Source organism: Microtus pennsylvanicus, chromosome 12 (genome assembly GCF_037038515.1).
Source record: "Microtus pennsylvanicus isolate mMicPen1 chromosome 12, mMicPen1.hap1, whole genome shotgun sequence".
NCBI classification, from domain to species: Eukaryota; Metazoa; Chordata; class Mammalia; order Rodentia; family Cricetidae; genus Microtus; species Microtus pennsylvanicus.
In genome coordinates, this window is record NC_134590.1 from 12,356,069 (window position 1) to 12,375,401 (window position 19,333).

The 19,333-nt window shown below is 40.6% G+C and overlaps 1 protein-coding gene across 3 annotated transcripts; it reads left to right on the plus strand.

The window, feature by feature from the left end:
* The first annotated feature begins 1,101 nt into the window (after positions 1-1,101).
* Positions 1,102-19,333, plus strand: Ccni (cyclin I). Of its 3 annotated transcripts, none has more exons than XM_075943283.1 (7): positions 1,132-1,309; positions 3,941-4,098; positions 12,879-13,007; positions 13,313-13,387; positions 14,196-14,336; positions 14,600-14,830; positions 18,424-19,333. In XM_075943283.1, exons 2-7 carry the CDS (start codon positions 3,985-3,987, stop codon positions 18,865-18,867), a joined length of 1,134 nt encoding a protein of 377 aa, XP_075799398.1. In that variant the 5' UTR covers positions 1,132-1,309; positions 3,941-3,984; the 3' UTR covers positions 18,868-19,333. The 3 variants fall into 3 exon arrangements, with proteins under 3 accessions (XP_075799399.1, XP_075799398.1, XP_075799397.1); XM_075943282.1 differs by lacking the exon at positions 1,132-1,309 and adding an exon at positions 2,029-2,095; XM_075943284.1 differs by lacking the exon at positions 3,941-4,098 and having other exon boundaries at positions 1,102-1,309.

A 19,333-nucleotide genomic window follows, 5' to 3' on the forward strand; every position in this document is an offset into this window, starting at 1 on the left:
ATCCGTTTTATCACTAGGAATAAAACTTCCTAGACATACTGGTTGGTGACTAGAATTCCCTTGGCACAATGCCAAGGCGTCGGTCGGTAGCGAAATCTACTGTTTTAAAAAGTGGCCTTAAGTACCCAGGATATGATCTTCTTAGTTTTTCTGATTTCTAAAGTGCTTCAGAGTCTCCCAACACCCACAGACCAGTAAAAAGCCACACGCCCATCATCGTCAATATGAAGGGTACAACAGAATTTTTTTTTTTTTTGGCGAAGTAGTAGAGAATGTGATCTTTACACAAAATATCACCAGCCCCGTTCAGGAAGTTCGCTTAGGAGTTCTAGAGACAAGCAGGGTTGGAAAGTATCGGGAGACTCTAATCTGGACTTAGGCGCTCGCCCAGAAACCCTTCCCTGAGGCGAGCGCCCAGGGACGCCTTTCTTTACAGAGGCGCATGCGCAGCACACTCTCCGGCTGCTGCACGCCTCCTCGGCTAACCAAGCCGCTTACGTCACCGCGCGGAAGAAGAAGGGTTCTTCCGCTCCCTAAGATCAACGAGTCCGCGCACCTTTCCTTCTCTTTGTGCACACCAAACGCACTTCCTCCTATCTCACCCATGCCAGCTCCTTCCATAGATCTTCTCCAGAGGTTCAGCTTTGCTCAAAGTCTTCTATGCGTCCGTGGAACACCGGAAGTTGCAGGGAGGACCCTGGTGTTGTTTACAGCCGCGCGCGGACGAGATCAGTCCGCGAGGGCGGAGCTAGGCGGCCGGCGCTTTTTGCTCGCCCCTCCCTCCCCAGTCTTCCCCGCGAGCGGACGCGCCAGCGCCTCTGTCTCGCTTTTTCTTATTTTCTCCCCCTTTCCCCTTTTCTTTTCTTTTTTTCCCCCTTCCCCCCCCTTCCACCATTTCCCCTCGGAGGCGCTTCCCCCGGGCAGGGGCAGAGCCGGCCTCACCCCGCGCCTCTCCCCGGCCCCCGCCGCCCTATGGCGAGAGGGCGCCCCCTCCTCACCCGGGCACCAGCGGCGGCGGTCAGAGGAGCGGGACCGGCGGCGGCGGCCTCGGGCCCAGGGTCATCATGGAATTAGTTCGCTGACTGACCCTTCGGCCGCAGCCGTGCGTCCCGCCCGAGTGCCCGCGCCCGCCGGCCCGGTTCGCCCTCTTCTCCCTCCTCAGTCGGCCCGGCCCTTGGTCCCGCGCGCCCCGCTGCCGCGCGCCGAGGATCATGAGGTGGTAACGGGTCCCCGGATGACCCCGCGTCACCACTGTGAGGCCTACAGCTCTGCCGGGGAGGAGGAGGAGGAGGAAGAGGAGGAGAAGAAGGTGAGGGCGGCGGCGCGGCCGCCGTGCGCGCCACCGGAGGGGGAGCTCGCGGGGGCGCGCGCCGCTCCTCTAGGACCGGTCCTTCTGTGGGCCTTATCTGGGCACCTTGGGGGACGCTCCCCTACCCCGCCACCTCTGGCCGTGCAGGGTGGGATTCCTTTCAGCCGGTGTTTCTGTCCCCCAAGTAACTTGTAGCCACAGTGCGTTATCGACTGGGGTGCCAGTTAACAGACTCCGCGAGCCAGGCTAATAAAGAAGCGGACACACCCCCCGCCCTTCGGGACTACCGATCCCGCGGGGCCGCACGAAGATAATATACAGGGCAAAGCAGAGTGAATGCCAAGCAAATAGTGTACCCCCACCCCGCGGTAATGCGGGAGGATTACGTTACCTAGGGCTTGGGTTGGTAGAGGATACTAGAAGGCGTCGTAAAGGACAGAAAAATGCCGAATTTTAAAGAGCTCAGTGCCCTCTGCTACCGGCTCCACCGCAGATCTTTTAGACAGAAGCTGAACATTGTGGTAAAGTAGCGGGAAGTGTCAGGTAGATGGGTCAACTGGAGATCGTAGAATAGCAAAGTAAAATACTTCTACTTCACCCTCACCGAGGAGCCATTGAGCATTTGAACAGCAGCTCGTATAGCTAGCAAGTCTCAGGACAGCGAGGGCTACCTTAGTGAGACCCTGCCTTTTTTTTTTTTAGGAGGGAGGGGTCAAGATTAGAAGCGAAGAGTTTGTTCTGATCGATCGTGTACTTCTTTAGAAATGAAGAGCATTCAACTTACCAGTATGTGCTTGTTCATCTTTAAATGGAGGATTATCTAGGTCAAAATAGCTGCCCAAATAGCAAACCATCGCGGGTTGATTTATAAGTACCTGACAAGTGTAAGCTGCTATTTATTGGGCACGGTGCTAAATTCTGGAAACTGTTAGTGGTTAAGAATCTCGTGATTAGTTGAAAAAGCAGTGGTCGTAGTTAAATGCAAAGGTAGGATTATGTCCAGGAGCTGGTAAAGGAAGGTGGAGTGTGCTTGCACAAATCCAAAACGTGATGCTAATAGATTAAGAGCAAATTTAGCGGGAGGAATTGGAGCTGCAGAAGGCTCTGCAAGTCTGATGAACAGTGGATGACATGAATCACCCATGACCCAGTATTTCTGGTGTATACAGTAAGGAGGGGATCGCGGATAAGATAATCCCTGTTCAGAAAAGGAAGAACTGGACTCCAACAGTCCGCACAGGATAGAATAGAGTTGGTGTTGTGATTGCCTTACTAGGAGTGCAAAAATGCCTTTTCCGAATTATACTCATTTTTTGTCTTTGATACGGCACATATTAGGACCTTGTTCCTAAGGCTCAGTATCTCCTATGAGTAGGAGTATTCTCTTAGAGAGTTACAGTACAGTTTTAAATTTTAGTAAATTAATTTTGATGCATATAGACTAACTTATAGTCAACATTCCATTTATCTCCTTAATCTAGTAGTGTCATTTAAAATATACCTTTTCTTAGTACAGGAGCCAGTTCAGTTAGAAGTACATTTAAACTGTACCTCTTTATACTAATTCTCAATTGAGTTCGTTGTTTCTCCTTTTCATCACATTGTTCCAGTAATTAAATGATTATCTGAAAAGCCCAGGCTGACCTTAAAGTTGCAATGTAGCTAAGGATGACTTTGAACTTCTCATCCTCCTGTCTCTATCTCCCAAGTTTGCAAGTGTGCACCACCAGACCTGGTTTATAGTTTGGGATTTGTTTTTGTTTTATGTTTAAAGAAATATTCTCTTTGTTCTTTGTTTTTGTTTGTTTTGAGACAGGGTTTGTCCGTAGCTTCGGAACCTGTCCTGGAACTCGCTCTTGTGGACCAGGCTGGTCTTTAACTCACAGAGATCCGCCTGCCTCTGCCTCCCAAGCACTGGGATTAAAGGTGTGTGCCACCACTACCTGCCATTTTTGTTTTCTTTTTCTAAGACCAGGTCTTGCTGTACAGCACAGGTCCTCGGAAGTGCTGAGAGTACGTTCACCACCACACGTGATTTAGGTTGTCTTTTTAGGTGGAGGTTAAGCAGATGATTTGGAATATTTTAATATAGGCATTTTCAGTAATTAAACTCCTTAATGCCCACAGCTTCCTTTGTATCTTGTAAGTTTTCTGTCTTTATTTTTCACTCATCTAAAAATATTTCCTGTTTTTCACTTGATAACATCTGAACATTTTACTGAAGGCCTTAATTACACATAGGATAACAATCCCTTAAATCAGTCTTGTTCCCCCTTACATAACTTAAAATGGTTAATGTAATATTTAATATGTTTAAATGATAAATAAAAGGAATGGCCCTTAGTAGTTTTACTTTATTTTTAGGGAGAAGGTTTGGGACAACTATTGCTAAGAATTTCAAATAAAAAGTCTGTGGTTTTAGAATTTCAGATTTAAAGTGAGGATGTTTTATATAATATTACTGCTAGCTTAAACATATGGCATTTTAAAGAGCTATAAAATCCTATACTGCCTCATAACATTCTTATTTTGTTTTATAAATTATTTAATAAATGCTAACATTTATAAATGTGTATATTGTACTTATTCTGTAATTAAGCAATGAACATTATTTATATTTGATTTTACTAGGTAGCCACATCAAGCTGGGTGACAGACAGATCCAAAGGGATATCATGAAGTTTCCAGGACCTTTGGAAAACCAGAGATTGTCATTCCTATTGGAAAGGGCAATCTCCAGGGAAGCCCAGATGTGGAAGGTCAATGTGCCGAAAATGAGTACAAATCAGGTAATTTCTCTTAAAACAAGTGTTTTATTAGAAATGCATTATCCTAATGCTTCATGGGGAATATTTGTATTATTACATATGTTCTCAGCTGGGTGGGGGTGGGGGGCTACTTACAATCATAGCACTTAAGACAAGTTCAAGGTCAGTGTTACTTGGAGGCTCGCCCCCTTAAGACAAGTTCAAGGTCAGTGTTACTTGGAGGCTCGCCTGAGCTACACAAGACCTTGCAAAGACAAGGAAAAAACATTCTTTAATCCCAGCACTTCTGAGGCAGAGGCAGGCGGATCTCTGTGAGTTCGAGACCAGCCTGGTCTACCGAGCTAGTTCCAGGACAGGCTCCAAAGCCACAGAGAAACCCGCCCCCCCCCAAAAAAAAAGAAAAGAAAAGAAACATCTTTCTGAATAAAGTAAGATAAAACTTTTGATTTACGTGAGTTACTGGTAATTACATGCATTCATTTTTCTTGTAGACTAATTCAATAGTAAGCTGTTTCTAGAGGGACATCTTTACTTCTTTGTCAGTATTTATAAGGAGTTGAAGTGAGTTATTAAGGTCATGGCAGTGTTGTAAGTCTTCTGTACTTTTTTTTTTTGATTTTTCGAGACAGGGTTTCTCCGTAGCTTTTTGGTTCCTGTCCTGGAACTAGCTCTTGTAGACCAGGCTGGCCTCGAACTCACAGAGATCCGCCTGCCTCTGCCTCCCGAGTGCTGGGATTAAAGGCATGCGCCACCACCGCCCGGCTTGTAAGTCTTTAAGAAATAGTAAGGTGAACTCTTTGCTATTGTCTATACACTTTCTCCTTCAGACATTTTTGTACTTTAATCATATTCTGGTAGTTAGTAACTAAAAGTTTATCCACTCCAGCAGTTTACTATGTAAGACTTGTACATGTTTGTATCTCTAGTACCTAATAAGGTGCTTGGGGTTTAGAAGAGTGGCTAGGAAAGTTTTAATATGTGATGAAATGACAAATATTGCTGTTACAGGTTATCTTAGCTTTATAGACTTCTGAAGTCTTTCTACTTTTAACTCTTCCTACAACCTGAAAAAATCTTTTTTGCATCTGCTGTTTGTCAGTTTGCATGTTGAAGACTAGTTGATTTTGAATAAGTATTGTCTGTGGTAGGAACCCTTAGGCATGATCATTTGATTCTCTTAAGATAAGTATAGTCAGTCCTATGTTGTTCGGGACTTCGGTAATATTCGAATAGTAGTTGCAATTTGAGTCTTTTCTTGAGGCAGTCTCTTATACTTTTTCATTCTATTTTAGTATGAATGTATGGCTTAGATTTCTTTAAATGTTTATTGAATATTTGCTATATTCCAGGTACAGTTGTACATATTGAAGATATGAATGGAGAAAACTTTGAATTTCTTGACTGTTGGGACTCAAAGCCTTCCAGCAGAGTTTAAAAAGAACTCTCCCTTTTCTCCTCTATCTCCTTAAGTCAGTATGCAGCTAACCATAATAACCATTGGCAGCATAGCTGTAAAGGTGATACTTTAAATTTCTGAATTACCACTTTACCTGGTCTATTCTGTAGCCAAGTTAATGGGTGTCATTTGAGGTTATAGAGAACAAGACAGGCTCGAAACTTATAAGGTGGACCTACTTCTTTTTCCTTCCCTGAAGCTTTTTAAACAGGACAACTACAACATAATTTAAACTATTTGTAATATGGTCACAAAAAGATATAAAGTATGGTATGTCTTACAAATTCATATAGCTAAAGTCAATCCTCAAGTCTTAGACTAATATGTAAGTTTTCCAGATTGAATAATCATGAGTTATAGTAATGGATCTCTTTCATTGTAACATTTCTATATTATCTCTAATATTCCCTTATCAAATAATCTACAAACTAAAGGATGTTTAGTTTGTTAAAAGATGAGTAAAATTCTTCAGCCAAGTAGTTTAGTTTATAAAAATTCTGGGACATGTAAGATAAAATATTAACATTTATTATTTATATGTGTGGGTACTGCAGTGTTTATGTGGAAGTTGATTTTCTCCCTCCTCTGGGATCCAACAAAGCTTGCTAGCTCCCTCTACCTACTGAGCCGTCCTGCTGTCCCTGATAACAAATCTCACGTGTGTTGCCAAGGCAGATGTGACTGTTGGGAGGAGCAGGGTGGGTAGAGGGCTGAGAACTTCTAAGAAAACACAAAATGGAGTCAGACCAGGAGGGCATTAGTCAAGGACTTTCTTTAGTAATGCCAAGTAGTTCTATTTAATACTTTAAACTTAGAGTGGACTTAATCTGATGGGAATAGGAGAGGATATGGGTTTAGGCTTAAAAGAGCAATCTAATTCCTGGTCGTGGGCTGGCCTTTCTACTGTTACTTACTTTTAAGTGCTGCTAAAAATAGAAAAGTGCAGTATTTTAGAGTTTCCTTTGTGCTGCTTGCTTCTGCTTTCTTTTACTTCCCTTTCCTTGTCTCCTGTGAGTGCAAGGCCATTCTTACAGCTGTTTTTCATTTTAGACCAACATCCCTCTACCCCCCACCCCTGGATTTTGAGCAAAATGTGGTCAGGCAAGAAAATAATCCTGTTACACCTGTGACTCCCACCCCTGTCTGTACTTCCCTTGTGAGAACACAGTATAATTTCCTGGTGATTCCACTGCATTTCTTGGTGGTGATGTTGCGTCATTATTTTTTGACATACAGTAGACTCCCATGAAACATTTATTACTTTCTGATGGTGTTTTGAGTTGGGGTCTCTTGTAGCCTAGGCTGTCCTCAGACTTGCTTTGCCAGTGAATGCTAGCCATTAGTTTCCTGATCCTCCTCTGTCTACCAGTGAGTATTGGATTTTTCAGGTATGTTTTTAGCACATTCAGAGTTAAACCTTTAAATAAATTATTAAATGAATTTAAATAAATAAATTATGGCTTCTTTATAATTTATTTAAGTAGTGGTCTATTATGTGTTCTTGGTACTTACAGAAAAGTTCTATAGAATAGTTGAAGTTTTTTATAGTTGCATTAAATAAATTTAGGGAAAAATTGAAAACAGTGACCTTTTCAGATAGTCTGCATTTATTTTTGCTAAAGTGCTTTCGATTGCAAAAAAGAACAAAGTCCTGTTACAAACTTTAAAGTGGTTTTTATTAGAATTTTTGAACACTAAGGAATCAAAGGCCATCTGATTATATGGTTCCAAAAGTAGGATTTATGCTAAGGACAGCTGAAACACAGGTTTACACGAACTACTTGGAGACTAAATAGATCAGAATTACCCAAACTTTCTTAAAAATTGGAGTTTTCAGCTGGAGGTGGTGGAGCATTCCTCTAACCCCAGCACTTCGGAGGCCGAGGCAGTAGGATTTCCAAAAGTTCCAGGCTAGCGGGCTAAGAATAACACTCAAAAGGGACAAGGGATCATTTTAGTCCTCACATCCAGACCTAGTTCTAGTAGCAACTGTTGGATTGTGTAACTTTATTACTGTTTGTGAATAGGATATGCACGTGGAAGTCCAAGGACCAGTTGTGGAATCAGTTCTTTGCTTCTCTCACTAGAGTTCTAGGAGTTAAACTTATTTCAGTCAAGCTTACACGGCTCGATGCCCTTCCTTAGCCACCTTACTGACTCTAGAATTGTATTTCAGAACTGTTTCCTACTTATGTTTGTATGCGTTAAGTTTGGAAGCAGATATAATCTAACTGTACAGTAAAAGGATCATTTTGTTTAACATCTCTGATAATGTAGTTGTGTTCCTTTGTCCATTCTATCTTAGAAAAGCTCTACTTTCTAATTATACGAGGCTTTTCCTAAATTTAACCTCAGAAATGCTTCTAGTGGGTTTGAGGAGATGGTTCAGCTGGTGGTATTTGCCTCCTAAGCTCGAGGAACCGAGTTTGATTCCCTAGAATCCATGTAGAAATGCTTGGTGTGGTGGCTCACACTTGTCCCAGCACTAATGTGGTTAAAAAGATGACTTTCTGGAAGGAAAACCTAGCTTAAATATGTAAAGGACCATCATTGAAACTACAGATTTACTCTACATTACTTAAAATTACTAGCATTTTTTTCTTTTACCTGTAATATGTTTAGATGTATAATTTTTGTTATGTAATTTAATTTTTCTTTGCATTTATCTACTTAGGATATGGACACACACTTGTGTGTATGCCATGGCATTTGTGTGGTCTTTGTTCTTTACTTCTATGATACGGGTCTTGGGGGTTAAACTTGAGTTTCCAGGGTTGCCAGCATGTATGTGCCTTTACTCTTTGGGCTATCTCTCTGGTTCCTAGACTTAACAGAATTTTTCAAGGCTACAAATATAGCTGACCATGTAATTTTTGTTAGATGCACACTTGAGTCTTTAATTTATACTTATTATTTTTCAATTTTAGTCCTTTGGTTGTATTTAGTAGCAAAATTCATCTTTGTCTGTTACTGGGTATGTGTTTTCTCTGAAACAAAGGAGGCTTTGTAAGAAAGACTCCTTGAAGTTAAAGGGGTTTGTGAGTCACCTGATGTGTATGCTGAAATCAAGTCCTCTAATAGAGCAGTTAACCACTGAGCCAACTCTCTAGCGCCCCCCCCATGATATCATGTGTAAGAAGTCATTTATTCTGATAAAGATACTTCTTCCACTTGCCTGCTTTCCTCTCTTGGCTTTTAGTTTGTTTACTTAGGTTTTTGTTGGATAAATTTTGATTTGACACTGAACATTCTATTATTTTAAAAATGGTATAGCCTTAGTTATTTTATCTTTGTGGTGCTGGAAAGTCAAAGCAGAAGGTTCTGCTTCCTTAGCAAGCACTGCTGTTATGTCACATTCCAAACCTGTTGTAGAGAGTTCAGTCTTCCCTCTGGTGGACAAACTGAATTGGGACCAGTCACTGTAGTCCAAGGAAAGATTGTAGTCAAGGCTGATTGAGGGCTGGACTTCAGTTGAATGTGATTTCTTTACCTGTTATTAAAAATGAATCTGTGTGTGTGTTTGTGTGCGCGCGTGTGTGTGTGCCTAAGTTTTTAGATCTCTATACTATCCATTTTTAGGATTTCATTCAGGAAATATCTAAGAGGAAAATCAGTCTTAGAGTTTGCATATAAAATGTCTCCCACAGATTCCATGTATAAAAACCTAGGTCCCCAACTGGTGGCACCATTTTCACAGGTGCTGGAAACTTCAGGAGATGGGGCCTCACTGGAGCCAGACCTTGGTGGAATTTGTCCCCAGCCTCTTCCTCCCTTTGTTTGCCTTCTTCCTCTTTCCCCCTTTTGCTGGAAGAGCCTGTCTTGTCCTTTTTATTTATTTCTCTACCTCCTTCCTTCTCTCCCCTCTTCCGCCAATGCTACCACTATTGAAATCTCTGAAACAGTAAGGCACAATAAGTCTTCCCTCCTTGTAAATGGTTCTGCCAAGTACATGGGTCATAGCTCTGAGAAAAACTAATACCATCAGCCAAGTGGGTTTTTCCCCTTGAGATTTCTGACCTCCAACTTCACTAGTTCCTTGTTTTATAAGTCTCAGATTTTGTCTCTCATTCTGTAACTCTCCTAAATGCTCTACCAGTTTACTCTTAGCTGCTTGCCCGTATCTTAGAATGCTAATATCACTTCATTATTCCTCTCCAGAGTCTTGCTTCTTCAGAACCCGGTTGTTACAGCAGTGCAGTAACTTTAAAAAAAAAATACCCAGTGTTTTGAAGTGTGTGTGTGTGTGTGTGTGTGTGTGTGTGTGTGTGTGTGTGTGTGTGTCAAAGTAAAATAGAGAAAGGAGTATTTCTTCTAGAAGGAGCAATAAATCATGGAAGCAGGGATGTAAAATAATATAAGGAAGAATTAGAGTCCTAAGTACAGTTAACAGTATGAAGGTTAAGGCAGAAAGTGACATGTGTCCCTTGTATTCGTCTTTTATATTTGTTTAAAGTCAAGTGTACCAGATAAGAATATAGTCTGCTATTAGGGAATGTTATTTCTCCCTCTTGATTATATGTCTGACATGGCAGGATAGTTAGTAAGCTCCTGTTTCTTGTGTCTTCTGATTATTGTTCCTTTTCTCTCCAAAGAGCCCATTAACTGCATCAGATGGTATTGCTACCTCTCTAGTAAATTTGTTTATTGTTGGTTTATTTGGATGGCTGAATTTTCCTTAAGTGCACAACTTCTTAATTAGAAGAAACTACCTTTACTTCTCAGAGATCTTTAGGAAACAGAGCTAGATTTTATTGGTAGCACCATGGGGCTCTTAAAATACAGGAAATTGTGTAATTAAGGACCTTGCCAACTGATAGTTAATCCAGTTCCTAACTGTAAGGCTATACTGATGTCCTCTCACCTAAAGAAGCCATAGCTCTAGACAGTGGTGTTTTGTCAAAGGTTTGATCCAACTCACATTATTGATAGCCTGACTCTAGGCTCTAGGTGTAGTTCTGTTGTTTGACTGCTTGTCTAGCCTACGTGAAGCCCTGGGTTTAGTACCCAGCACTGTATAAACCAGGTGTGGTGGTGCATACCTGTAATTCCAGTAGTGGAAGCAGGGGAATCATCCTTGGGTACATAGCAAGTTTGAGGTGAGCCTGGACTTCATGAGACCCTGTCTTTTAAAGAAAAAAATTTTGACTCCATTTTTCTGTCAAACTGGCAAAAGTCTGCAGGACATAAATTTATCTGCTACTCTATGCAATTAGAATGTTCAGGCTGACAGCTTTATTTTCAAAACTGCCTTAAGTTCTTTATTTGTTTGATTATAGAATTGTAGGATTGATTCTCTGGGCAACAGTCCCTGGTTCTCTACCCACCTTATTCTTGTTTGCTCTTCAGCAGAGCTTAACTATGTTACTGCCTTGAGTTTGAAATCATTTCTATCCTCCATAGCAAAGACCATGGGCTTAAACATCAAAATTCCTGTATTTTGTAGCACAGAGGACTCCCTCACCTCATTTTTTAAAATTATTTATTTATTATGTATAAAGTGTTTTGTCTGCATGTATACCTGTCCACCAGAAGAGGGCACCAGGTCTCATAGATGGTTGTGAGCCTCCATGTGGTTGCTGGGAATTGAGCTCATGACCTCTGGAAGAGCAGCCAGTGCTTGTAACCTCTGAGCTATCTCTTCAGCCCCTCACCTCATTTTTTAAGATATGAGTTAGTTGCTATTTCTTCTAAGAAGATTCATTATACTCCCACACAGGGCCAGGTGTCCCTAGAGCACCATATGTAACTCTGGCTTAATACCATTTAATGGTCTGCTTAGCTATAAGACTTACGTAACTTTCACTCACCAACTTCGTAGTGAGTTGTGAATAAAACATATTGTAAATTATTAGTATTTTTATTCATCATTGTGATGTTGTTCCTAAAGGGTTGACCAGAAGGTAGGTGTATGTTAATTCTCCACTAAAAATAGCAATTATAACTGAGTTTGGAGCTAGATGTAAGAATTATACAAGTGTGTTAGTTGGCTTGGTGATGTAGAAGAACGGACAAAAGTGACAGCAGGTAGAGGAGGACTAGAGTGAGAGGGGTCAGCGGATGCAGTGGCACGGACTTGAGTGAGCAAGTCATGCCTAGTAAAACTAGAGGAAGCGAAAAACAATAACGTAGTTCTAGCTGTGATTCTTACTTGAGGAGCTGCACTCTACAGAGACCATCATTGAATATTTTAATAGATGTTAGGTAATTTTGTAGGATAAAAGAATTAGCTTAGGTTGACAGCAGTCAGGTAAAGTATTTTCATTGTACTGTACTTCATAAAGAAAGATGAGTTAGCATAAGTCAGGGCTTGACTATATTTTGTAGGATGATCCTTTATTGGAAACACTATTCCAGTTTGGTACTTCATTGTGTTTACATGGCAGTTTGTGGTATATGAGGGGCTGGGGCATATGGCTCTGTTGGTAAAGTTTGTCTCCTCATATGAAGCCCTAGAATCCCAAGAATTACATAAACTCAGTGTGGTGGTGCACCTCTGTGTCCCAGCACTTGAGAGAGAGGTGGATCTGAACTTTAAGGTCACCCTCAACTACACAGTGAGCTTGAGATATACCTGGGCTAATCTGGCCCTGTAAGTAGTCCTCAAAAGGACTACTTAGCATCAGGAGTACATTGATTGTTTAGTAGTGACTGAAACTCAAATAAAAGTAAAATAATCCCTACTGTTTTAAAGTGTATTTAATCTTTTAAAACATAGACCTTTACTCAGAAGTTCAAAATAGTATTTAGGGAAATTAAGATGATTGTTTTGTTTTTAGTGAATTAATCCTTCTGCTTGATAGTCCATTTATATTTCCTAAGATAAGCTAATGAGTGGTATTTCCTCACTCAGAGTTGAGAAAATTCAAAATTATCAATTGGTAATAATTTACCTAAATTTTAAAATGTTGTGTTTCCTGAATATCTGAACTTAATTCAATCTGTAGATACTTGGTGAAATGAATTGTGAAGATTTTAATAAAGTAAATTATAATGTTAAATATGATATAGTATTTTCATCTATCTCAATTTTGAATGACCTTAAAACATTTTAACTTATTAGTGCATTTTCTCTTGTATTTCCTAATGTTTAAAAATATGTCACATTTATTAATTTTGTGTTTGGGCATTTGTGTGCCACAGCACATGTTGGAGATTAGAGGACAACTGTGGGAGTTGATTCTCTCACTGCAAATCTCACTGATTGAACTCAGGTCATCAAGCTTGGCAGCAAATGCCTTTACCTGCTGAGCTGTTTGTTCAGCCCTGTGTTAGAGAACTCTAAATGTACACCTAATGATAACTGAAACCTTATGATCTTTTATTTTTTTTAATTATTCCCTTATAGAATGTTTCTCCATCCCAGAGAGATGAAGTAATTCAATGGTTGGCCAAACTCAAATACCAGTTCAACCTTTACCCAGAAACATTTGCTCTGGCAAGCAGTCTTTTGGACAGGTTTTTAGCTACAGTAAAAGTAAGTATTGTAAGATACACTCAGGCATAGCTTCTGTTCAGAGACTTCCATGTTAAACCATAGGTCACTAGTAAACATGCTGTCGTGGCAGATGGAGAGATCTTGCGAGGACAGTATTTGTTTTGTTTTAAAATTTTGGAAATGACTCAGGTTTGGAGCTTTACATAGTATTTAACAAAAAAGAAACTTAAGATGTAAACTGGGGGAACGGTGAGCTAAATGTATATTTCAGTTTTAAAAACAGTTAGCAAAGCCTCAGCTCAGTATGATCACTAATGTTGCTCTTCTTCTTTTCGAAATTCTAGGCCCATCCAAAATATTTGAATTGTATTGCAATCAGCTGTTTTTTTCTAGCTGCTAAGACTGTTGAAGAAGATGAGGTAATGAATCCTTCTAAGATTTATTCTTTATGTTTTGGTAGGTCTTGCTTGGAGGTTTTTTTCATTTATTGTTAATGAAACCTTTTTTGCTATGAGAGGAAAGGTTGGGAGCCAAGGAATGCCACAAAAAATGTCATATAAGAGTTTTATTGGGAAAGACACAGAGGGTGGCTGCCTCTGCTGTGAAGAAACACAGCAAAGAACTAAGGAGGCAGGTTTATATAGGAGGAGGGCTTCCTAGGGTGGCTCAAAATTGGTGGGACTGTGTGGCCTGATCTTGGTCTTTTTTTCTCTGTAGGACGGAGATTGGCCACCTCTGTCTGGTCTCAAGGGACTGGACAAAGCCATTAGAGTAGTCTGGGAGCAGGGCCTGACCACTTGTGCTTCTAGGGTGTAAAATGAATACTGTCTTATAAACTACAGTTTCAGTTAAGTGTTGAGATGTGCTTGCTTTAGAACATCAGCTATCTTTTTGAAATTTAATTTTATGTATATTAGTGTTTTGCCTGAATGTATGTATGTGTACTGTATGCATGTGTGCCTGGTGAACACAGAGGTCAGAAAAGGGCATTGGATTCCCTAGGAGTTAATACAGTTGTGGGTCGCCGTGTAGATATGGGGAATTGAACTTGGGTTCAGAAAGAACAGCCACTGCTCTTAACCACCAAGCCACCTCTCTAGTTCTTTTTTTTTTTTTTAATTTTTTTCTATTACTTTACATTTTATTTGTCAGAACAAATACTGAAAATGAGTTCATTTCTGTCCTGAAATTGAGTTCATTTGTTTCCTGTTCCTTTTGCTTGGATAGAAAATTCCAGCACTAAAGGTATTGGCAAGAGACAGTTTCTGTGGCTGTTCCTCATCTGAGATTTTGAGAATGGAGCGAATTATTCTGGATAAGTTGAATTGGGATCTTCACACAGCCACACCATTGGATTTTCTTCACATTGTAAGTATATCCAGAATGTTTAGTTCTTACTATGAACACACAGTCTTGGTCCAGTAACTTGGACAGAGGTTGATCTATTTTGTATAGATTTGGAGAAAACTTTGAAATTAGTCAAGGAAAAATTAGATTCTGAAAATATATCAAATCACTGAATTACAAACTTTCGTAGTGCCTGAGAAGTTATTTCTATGTATACTTAGATATTTTCCTTAAATAACAATTTTGTGGTTTTTCCTCCCCCCACCCCCACCCCCCACCCCCAGTTCCATGCCATTGCGGTGTCAACTAGGCCTCAGTTACTTTTCAGTTTACCCAAATTGAGCCCGTCTCAACATCTGGCATTCCTGACCAAGCAACTACTTCACTGTATGGCCTGCAACCAACTTCTGCAGTTCAAAGGATCCATGCTTGCTCTGGCCACGGTTAGTCTGGAAATGGAGAAACTCATTCCCGATTGGCTTCCTCTTACGATTGAACTGCTTCAGAAAGCACAGGTAGCTACCAGCTTCACTTATGTTCTTCACACTTTTTGTTTCCTTAATGGAACTGAGAGGGTACTGTATGGTTTTAAAGTAAAACTAAGAGGGATTGGCGATTTAGCTCAGTGGTAGAAAAGGCCCTGGGTTCAGTTCTCACTCAGCTTAAAAAAATACCAGTTTGTAACTGGCATTTTCAAATGGTTTCAAATATTAACTACCTCAGTATACTGAAAAGTTTAGATGTAGTAAAGTAATAGTGCTGTGTGTTAGTAGCTTTCTAAAAGCCTTGTTCTGCTCATGCCACTTGAGAATTCAGGTTTATATTTGCACATTGGTGTCCATAGAGACTGATGAATTTTTCCCTTCTCTAGTGCACAGCTCAGAGATGGTGATTTTCTTAATGGTATTCTGCCTACATATATTCTAGAGGACATCAAATCTCATTACAGATGGCTGTGAGCCCCCATGTGGTTGCTGGGAATTGAACTCAGGACCTCTGGAAGAACAGTCAGTGCTCTTAACCTCTGAGCCATCTCTCCAGCCTCGAGATGGTGATTTTCTTTGTATATGTTCTGGGGCTCAAAGAAATTCATTTAAACTTGTCTTTTCCTTAACTGATTTGATAGGATCTTAGAAATCAATTTATTCATCAATTAGTTTCAGTTTGGAGAATTTGAGAGTTATTAGATGACATAGAACTTCGTGATTGTGAAGGCTAAAAAGGAGCTGGTGGTAGTTTGATTGCTGTGTATATTTTGTGAGCTATCTGATATGGGTGCTGGGATTTGAACTTGAGTCCTCTGCAAGAGCAGTATGTGCTCTTATCCACAGAGCCATCTCCAACCCTTTTTGTTTAATTAACACCTAAACCTTTATTAAAGAGGCTAATTCTGGGCATAGTTCTATCCTTGCTAAGTTCATCTGTTTTTATTTAGCTCAGAATCTAAGGTCTTTTTTCTTTGTAAGTAGACCCATGATGAGACCTAGACTTGAGGTTCTAGTGTCAGAGGCCTTACATCAGATCGTGTCAGTGTTGCCCCCTCCCTTGAGTCACACCCCATTCTGCATGCATTTTGTTCTGTCTTCCCTCTGCCTCTGCTCCTTCTGAACTTGGCACATATTCTCTGATTTGAAAGGCAAGCTAAGCTGCCTCTTGTTCCTCTTACGTTCCCCCTACCCAGCCCATTCTAATGCTCCTGTGTCACTGTGCATCTCCGCACTAGGATGGCCACATCTTTCTCTGTACTCCTTTATTGTAGTTGATTTATATGGCTATGCTCATGTCATCTACTTTCTGACCTATAGGGGCCCACCCTGATTATCGTATCAGGTAGTAATTAGGTGTGAATTCTGTTGTGGTCTCTCTAGCTGCCTGCTAAGTAATTGTCAAAGTAAATGTTCTTATTTAAAACTAGAGGATTAAATAAGTCCTACCATGGACTCCTGGTGACTCTTGAAAGGTACCTGATATTCCAACAGGTATTTTCAGTGTTTCATGCTGCTCACCACGTGTGGGTTCTCTGGGACCTATCACATGTGTCATGCTATTCTGCTCCTTTTTATTGGGAACCTATGTGATAGTGTGTTTATTGCTACTTGACACAGTCCCCTGGTCAGCTGTAGTTAGTAATATTTTTGACAGTGGTTACTATATTGAAATGGGGAGAGACAGTAATAAAAATGGCTAGTAAGGTTCTCAGAGCTGATAATAGATGGTTCATTTTAAATGCTTAAATTTTAAGAGAAAGATCAAGGACTTGTTTGCATCCAGAGTTGGTAATTGTAGTATATGTTCTTAGAACAAGTACACTTTACTACAAAAGCAGAAGATTGGGGCTGACTTGTTTTAAAAGGACAAATTCATATTGTGCAAGATTAGGATTTATTTTGGACAAAGTTTGTTTTGGGACCCCAATGGAAAGTAGAATTCAAATAGAGGTTATTTATTTAATGCTTAATGTCTTAACATTTTTTGATGGTCTTCACCTGTAAAAAAATAACTCTCAGGGGCTGGAGAAATGGCTCAGTGGTTAAGAGCACTCTGGCTGCTGTTACAGAGGACCCGGGTTCACTTCCAAGCACCCACATAGCAGCTCACAACTGTCTGTAACTCTTGTTCCAGTGGACCTGATGTCCCTGGAACACAGGCATGCATACATATAGGCAAAACTTCAATGCACATAAAATGAAAATAAATCATTAAAAATAACTCATTGATCTTCATCAACAGTGTTAACATTGCTCCTTTTAAATACAGTTTCAGGATCATGACCAGTGTACAAGGGGTTAGAATATTTGTGGCACTTTTACTCTTTTTAGGATGCTAAGTGCTTGTCCATTGTGATTTTCTGTCTATCTGTTCTCTTTTATATGCTGCTTGAAATGATTGGAAACCCTATTTCTTATCTGCTGTTACTAGTTTTTTAGCAGGGCCTACATCAATGTGCTAATAATTAGATCTAGTCCATAGAAGCCGAGCCACCTGAGTTCAGTCTCTAGAGCCTGTGGTGGAAGGGGAGAAACAGACTGACTGCACATCCTCCATGTGTGTGCCATGGCATATGTGCCCACTCAGACATGAGCATGCATGCATGCACACACAAGCAAAAACAAAAACTTAACAGTTAGGGACTATTAATTTGTCTTACCATAGTGTCTTAGGTAGTTCTTTACAAAAGGGAAGGCTAAGTGAACCAGGGGTGAATGCCACATTTTCTGTTACGTATTCTGATAGTTTCATGTAATTCTACATGTGTATTCTTCCAGTTGATTCTTGATTAACACGGTGAATATATTTAGTGATCAGCTAATGTAACAAAATGTATTCTTTTAGTGGAATTTATTTCCTATAGGATTGCAGACAGTTCTGCTATGTAGAGCAGGCTTTGTTGGCATAAGTTAAATATGGGTAAGAAATGTGCAAAGTAAGCTGAGTGTGATGGGCACACCTGGACCCCAGCACCTGGGAGGCTAAGCAGGAGAACCAAGAGTGGTAGCCAGCCTGAGCTAGAAGAAGAAAAAAAGAGACAAGGAAAGTAACTTCATAGTGCTACAAAATGTATAGGCACGGGGCTGGAGAGATAGCTCAGAGGTTAAGAGCATTGCCTGCTCTTCCAAAGGTCCTGAGTTCGATTTCTAGTAACCACATGGTGGCTCACAACCATCTGTAATGAGGTCTGGTGCCCTCTTCTGGCCTGCAGGCATACACACAGACAGAATATTGTATACATAATAAATAAATAAAAATTAAAAAAAATGTATAGGCACAACAGGGACAACTTGATCCTCATAATTAAATGTTTAAAAAAACATTGTTTAAAAAATACTCATTTTGTTTAATGGTTTCCATTGCTAATAGAGCAGTGAACAAAGAAAGTTTCTGTTGATGTAAGTGCCCACAGGTGCAGATTTATGCTCGAAGCATGGATATAAGCATATTTCAAAGAATGCTTGGTAGGTGGAAGAATCAGTGAGTGACGTAGAAGATGTGGTAGAGAGAAAATAAAGCTCAAGGGAGAGAAGGCACAGGATGGAACAGTGGCTGGTAAAGGCAACAGTGGACTGTGTTTGTTAATGATCGACGTCGTTTTGTTTATTTCCTGGTCCAGATGGATAGCTCGCAGTTGATCCACTGTCGGGAGCTAGCAGCACATCACCTTTCTGCTCTGCAGTCTTCCCTGCCTCTAAATTCCGTTTATGTCTACCGTCCCCTCAAGCACACCCTGGTGTCCTGCGACAGAGGAGCGTTGAAATTACATCCCTCCTCTGTCTCAGGCCCAGGTTTCTCCAAGGACAACAGCAAGCCAGAAGTGCCAGTCAGAGGTACAACAGCCTTCTACCATCACCTCCCAGCTGCCAGTGGGTGCAAGCATACCTCTGCTAAACGCAAAGTGGAGGAAATGGAAGTGGATGACTTCTACGATGGCATCAAGCGGCTCTACAATGAAGATAATGCTTCAGAGAATGTGGGCTCTGTGTGCGGCACTGATTTATCAAGGCAAGAAGGGCATGCTTCTCCCTGTCCACCCTTGCAGCCTGTTTCAGTCATGTAGTTTCAGGTGTTACCTTCCAGTGCACACTAGGGCTGACAATAAAAACCAGGAAAGGCTGTAGAGAAGGGCATGTGCTTTATCAGACTGAGTGAAGTGAGCCAGGAGAAAAGAAAAACAAGTGCCCTTTTTGTTCCTTTGTGTGGCTACTTACAATTCAACATTATTTAATATAAAGGCATATATTTATAGATTCAAGATCCAAAATATATTTAAAGGTAAAGTTCTTTGCACTATGTCAGTTCCACTTTTTTCTTTGTTAAAATAATAGTTTGCCCCATATCCAAAAACTAAAATAAAAATCAACGTTTAAGGGGGAAAGTTGCAAAATTCAATGCTAGAAACCTTGTTTCCAGTGTCCTCGGTTTTTCTCTTGTGTTTTCTTGCCTCTCTGTTGGATACTTAATAATCTTTGTGCTTGATGTATGTGTTCTGACTCCCACTGAATAGGTAGCCCCACCTTTTTTTT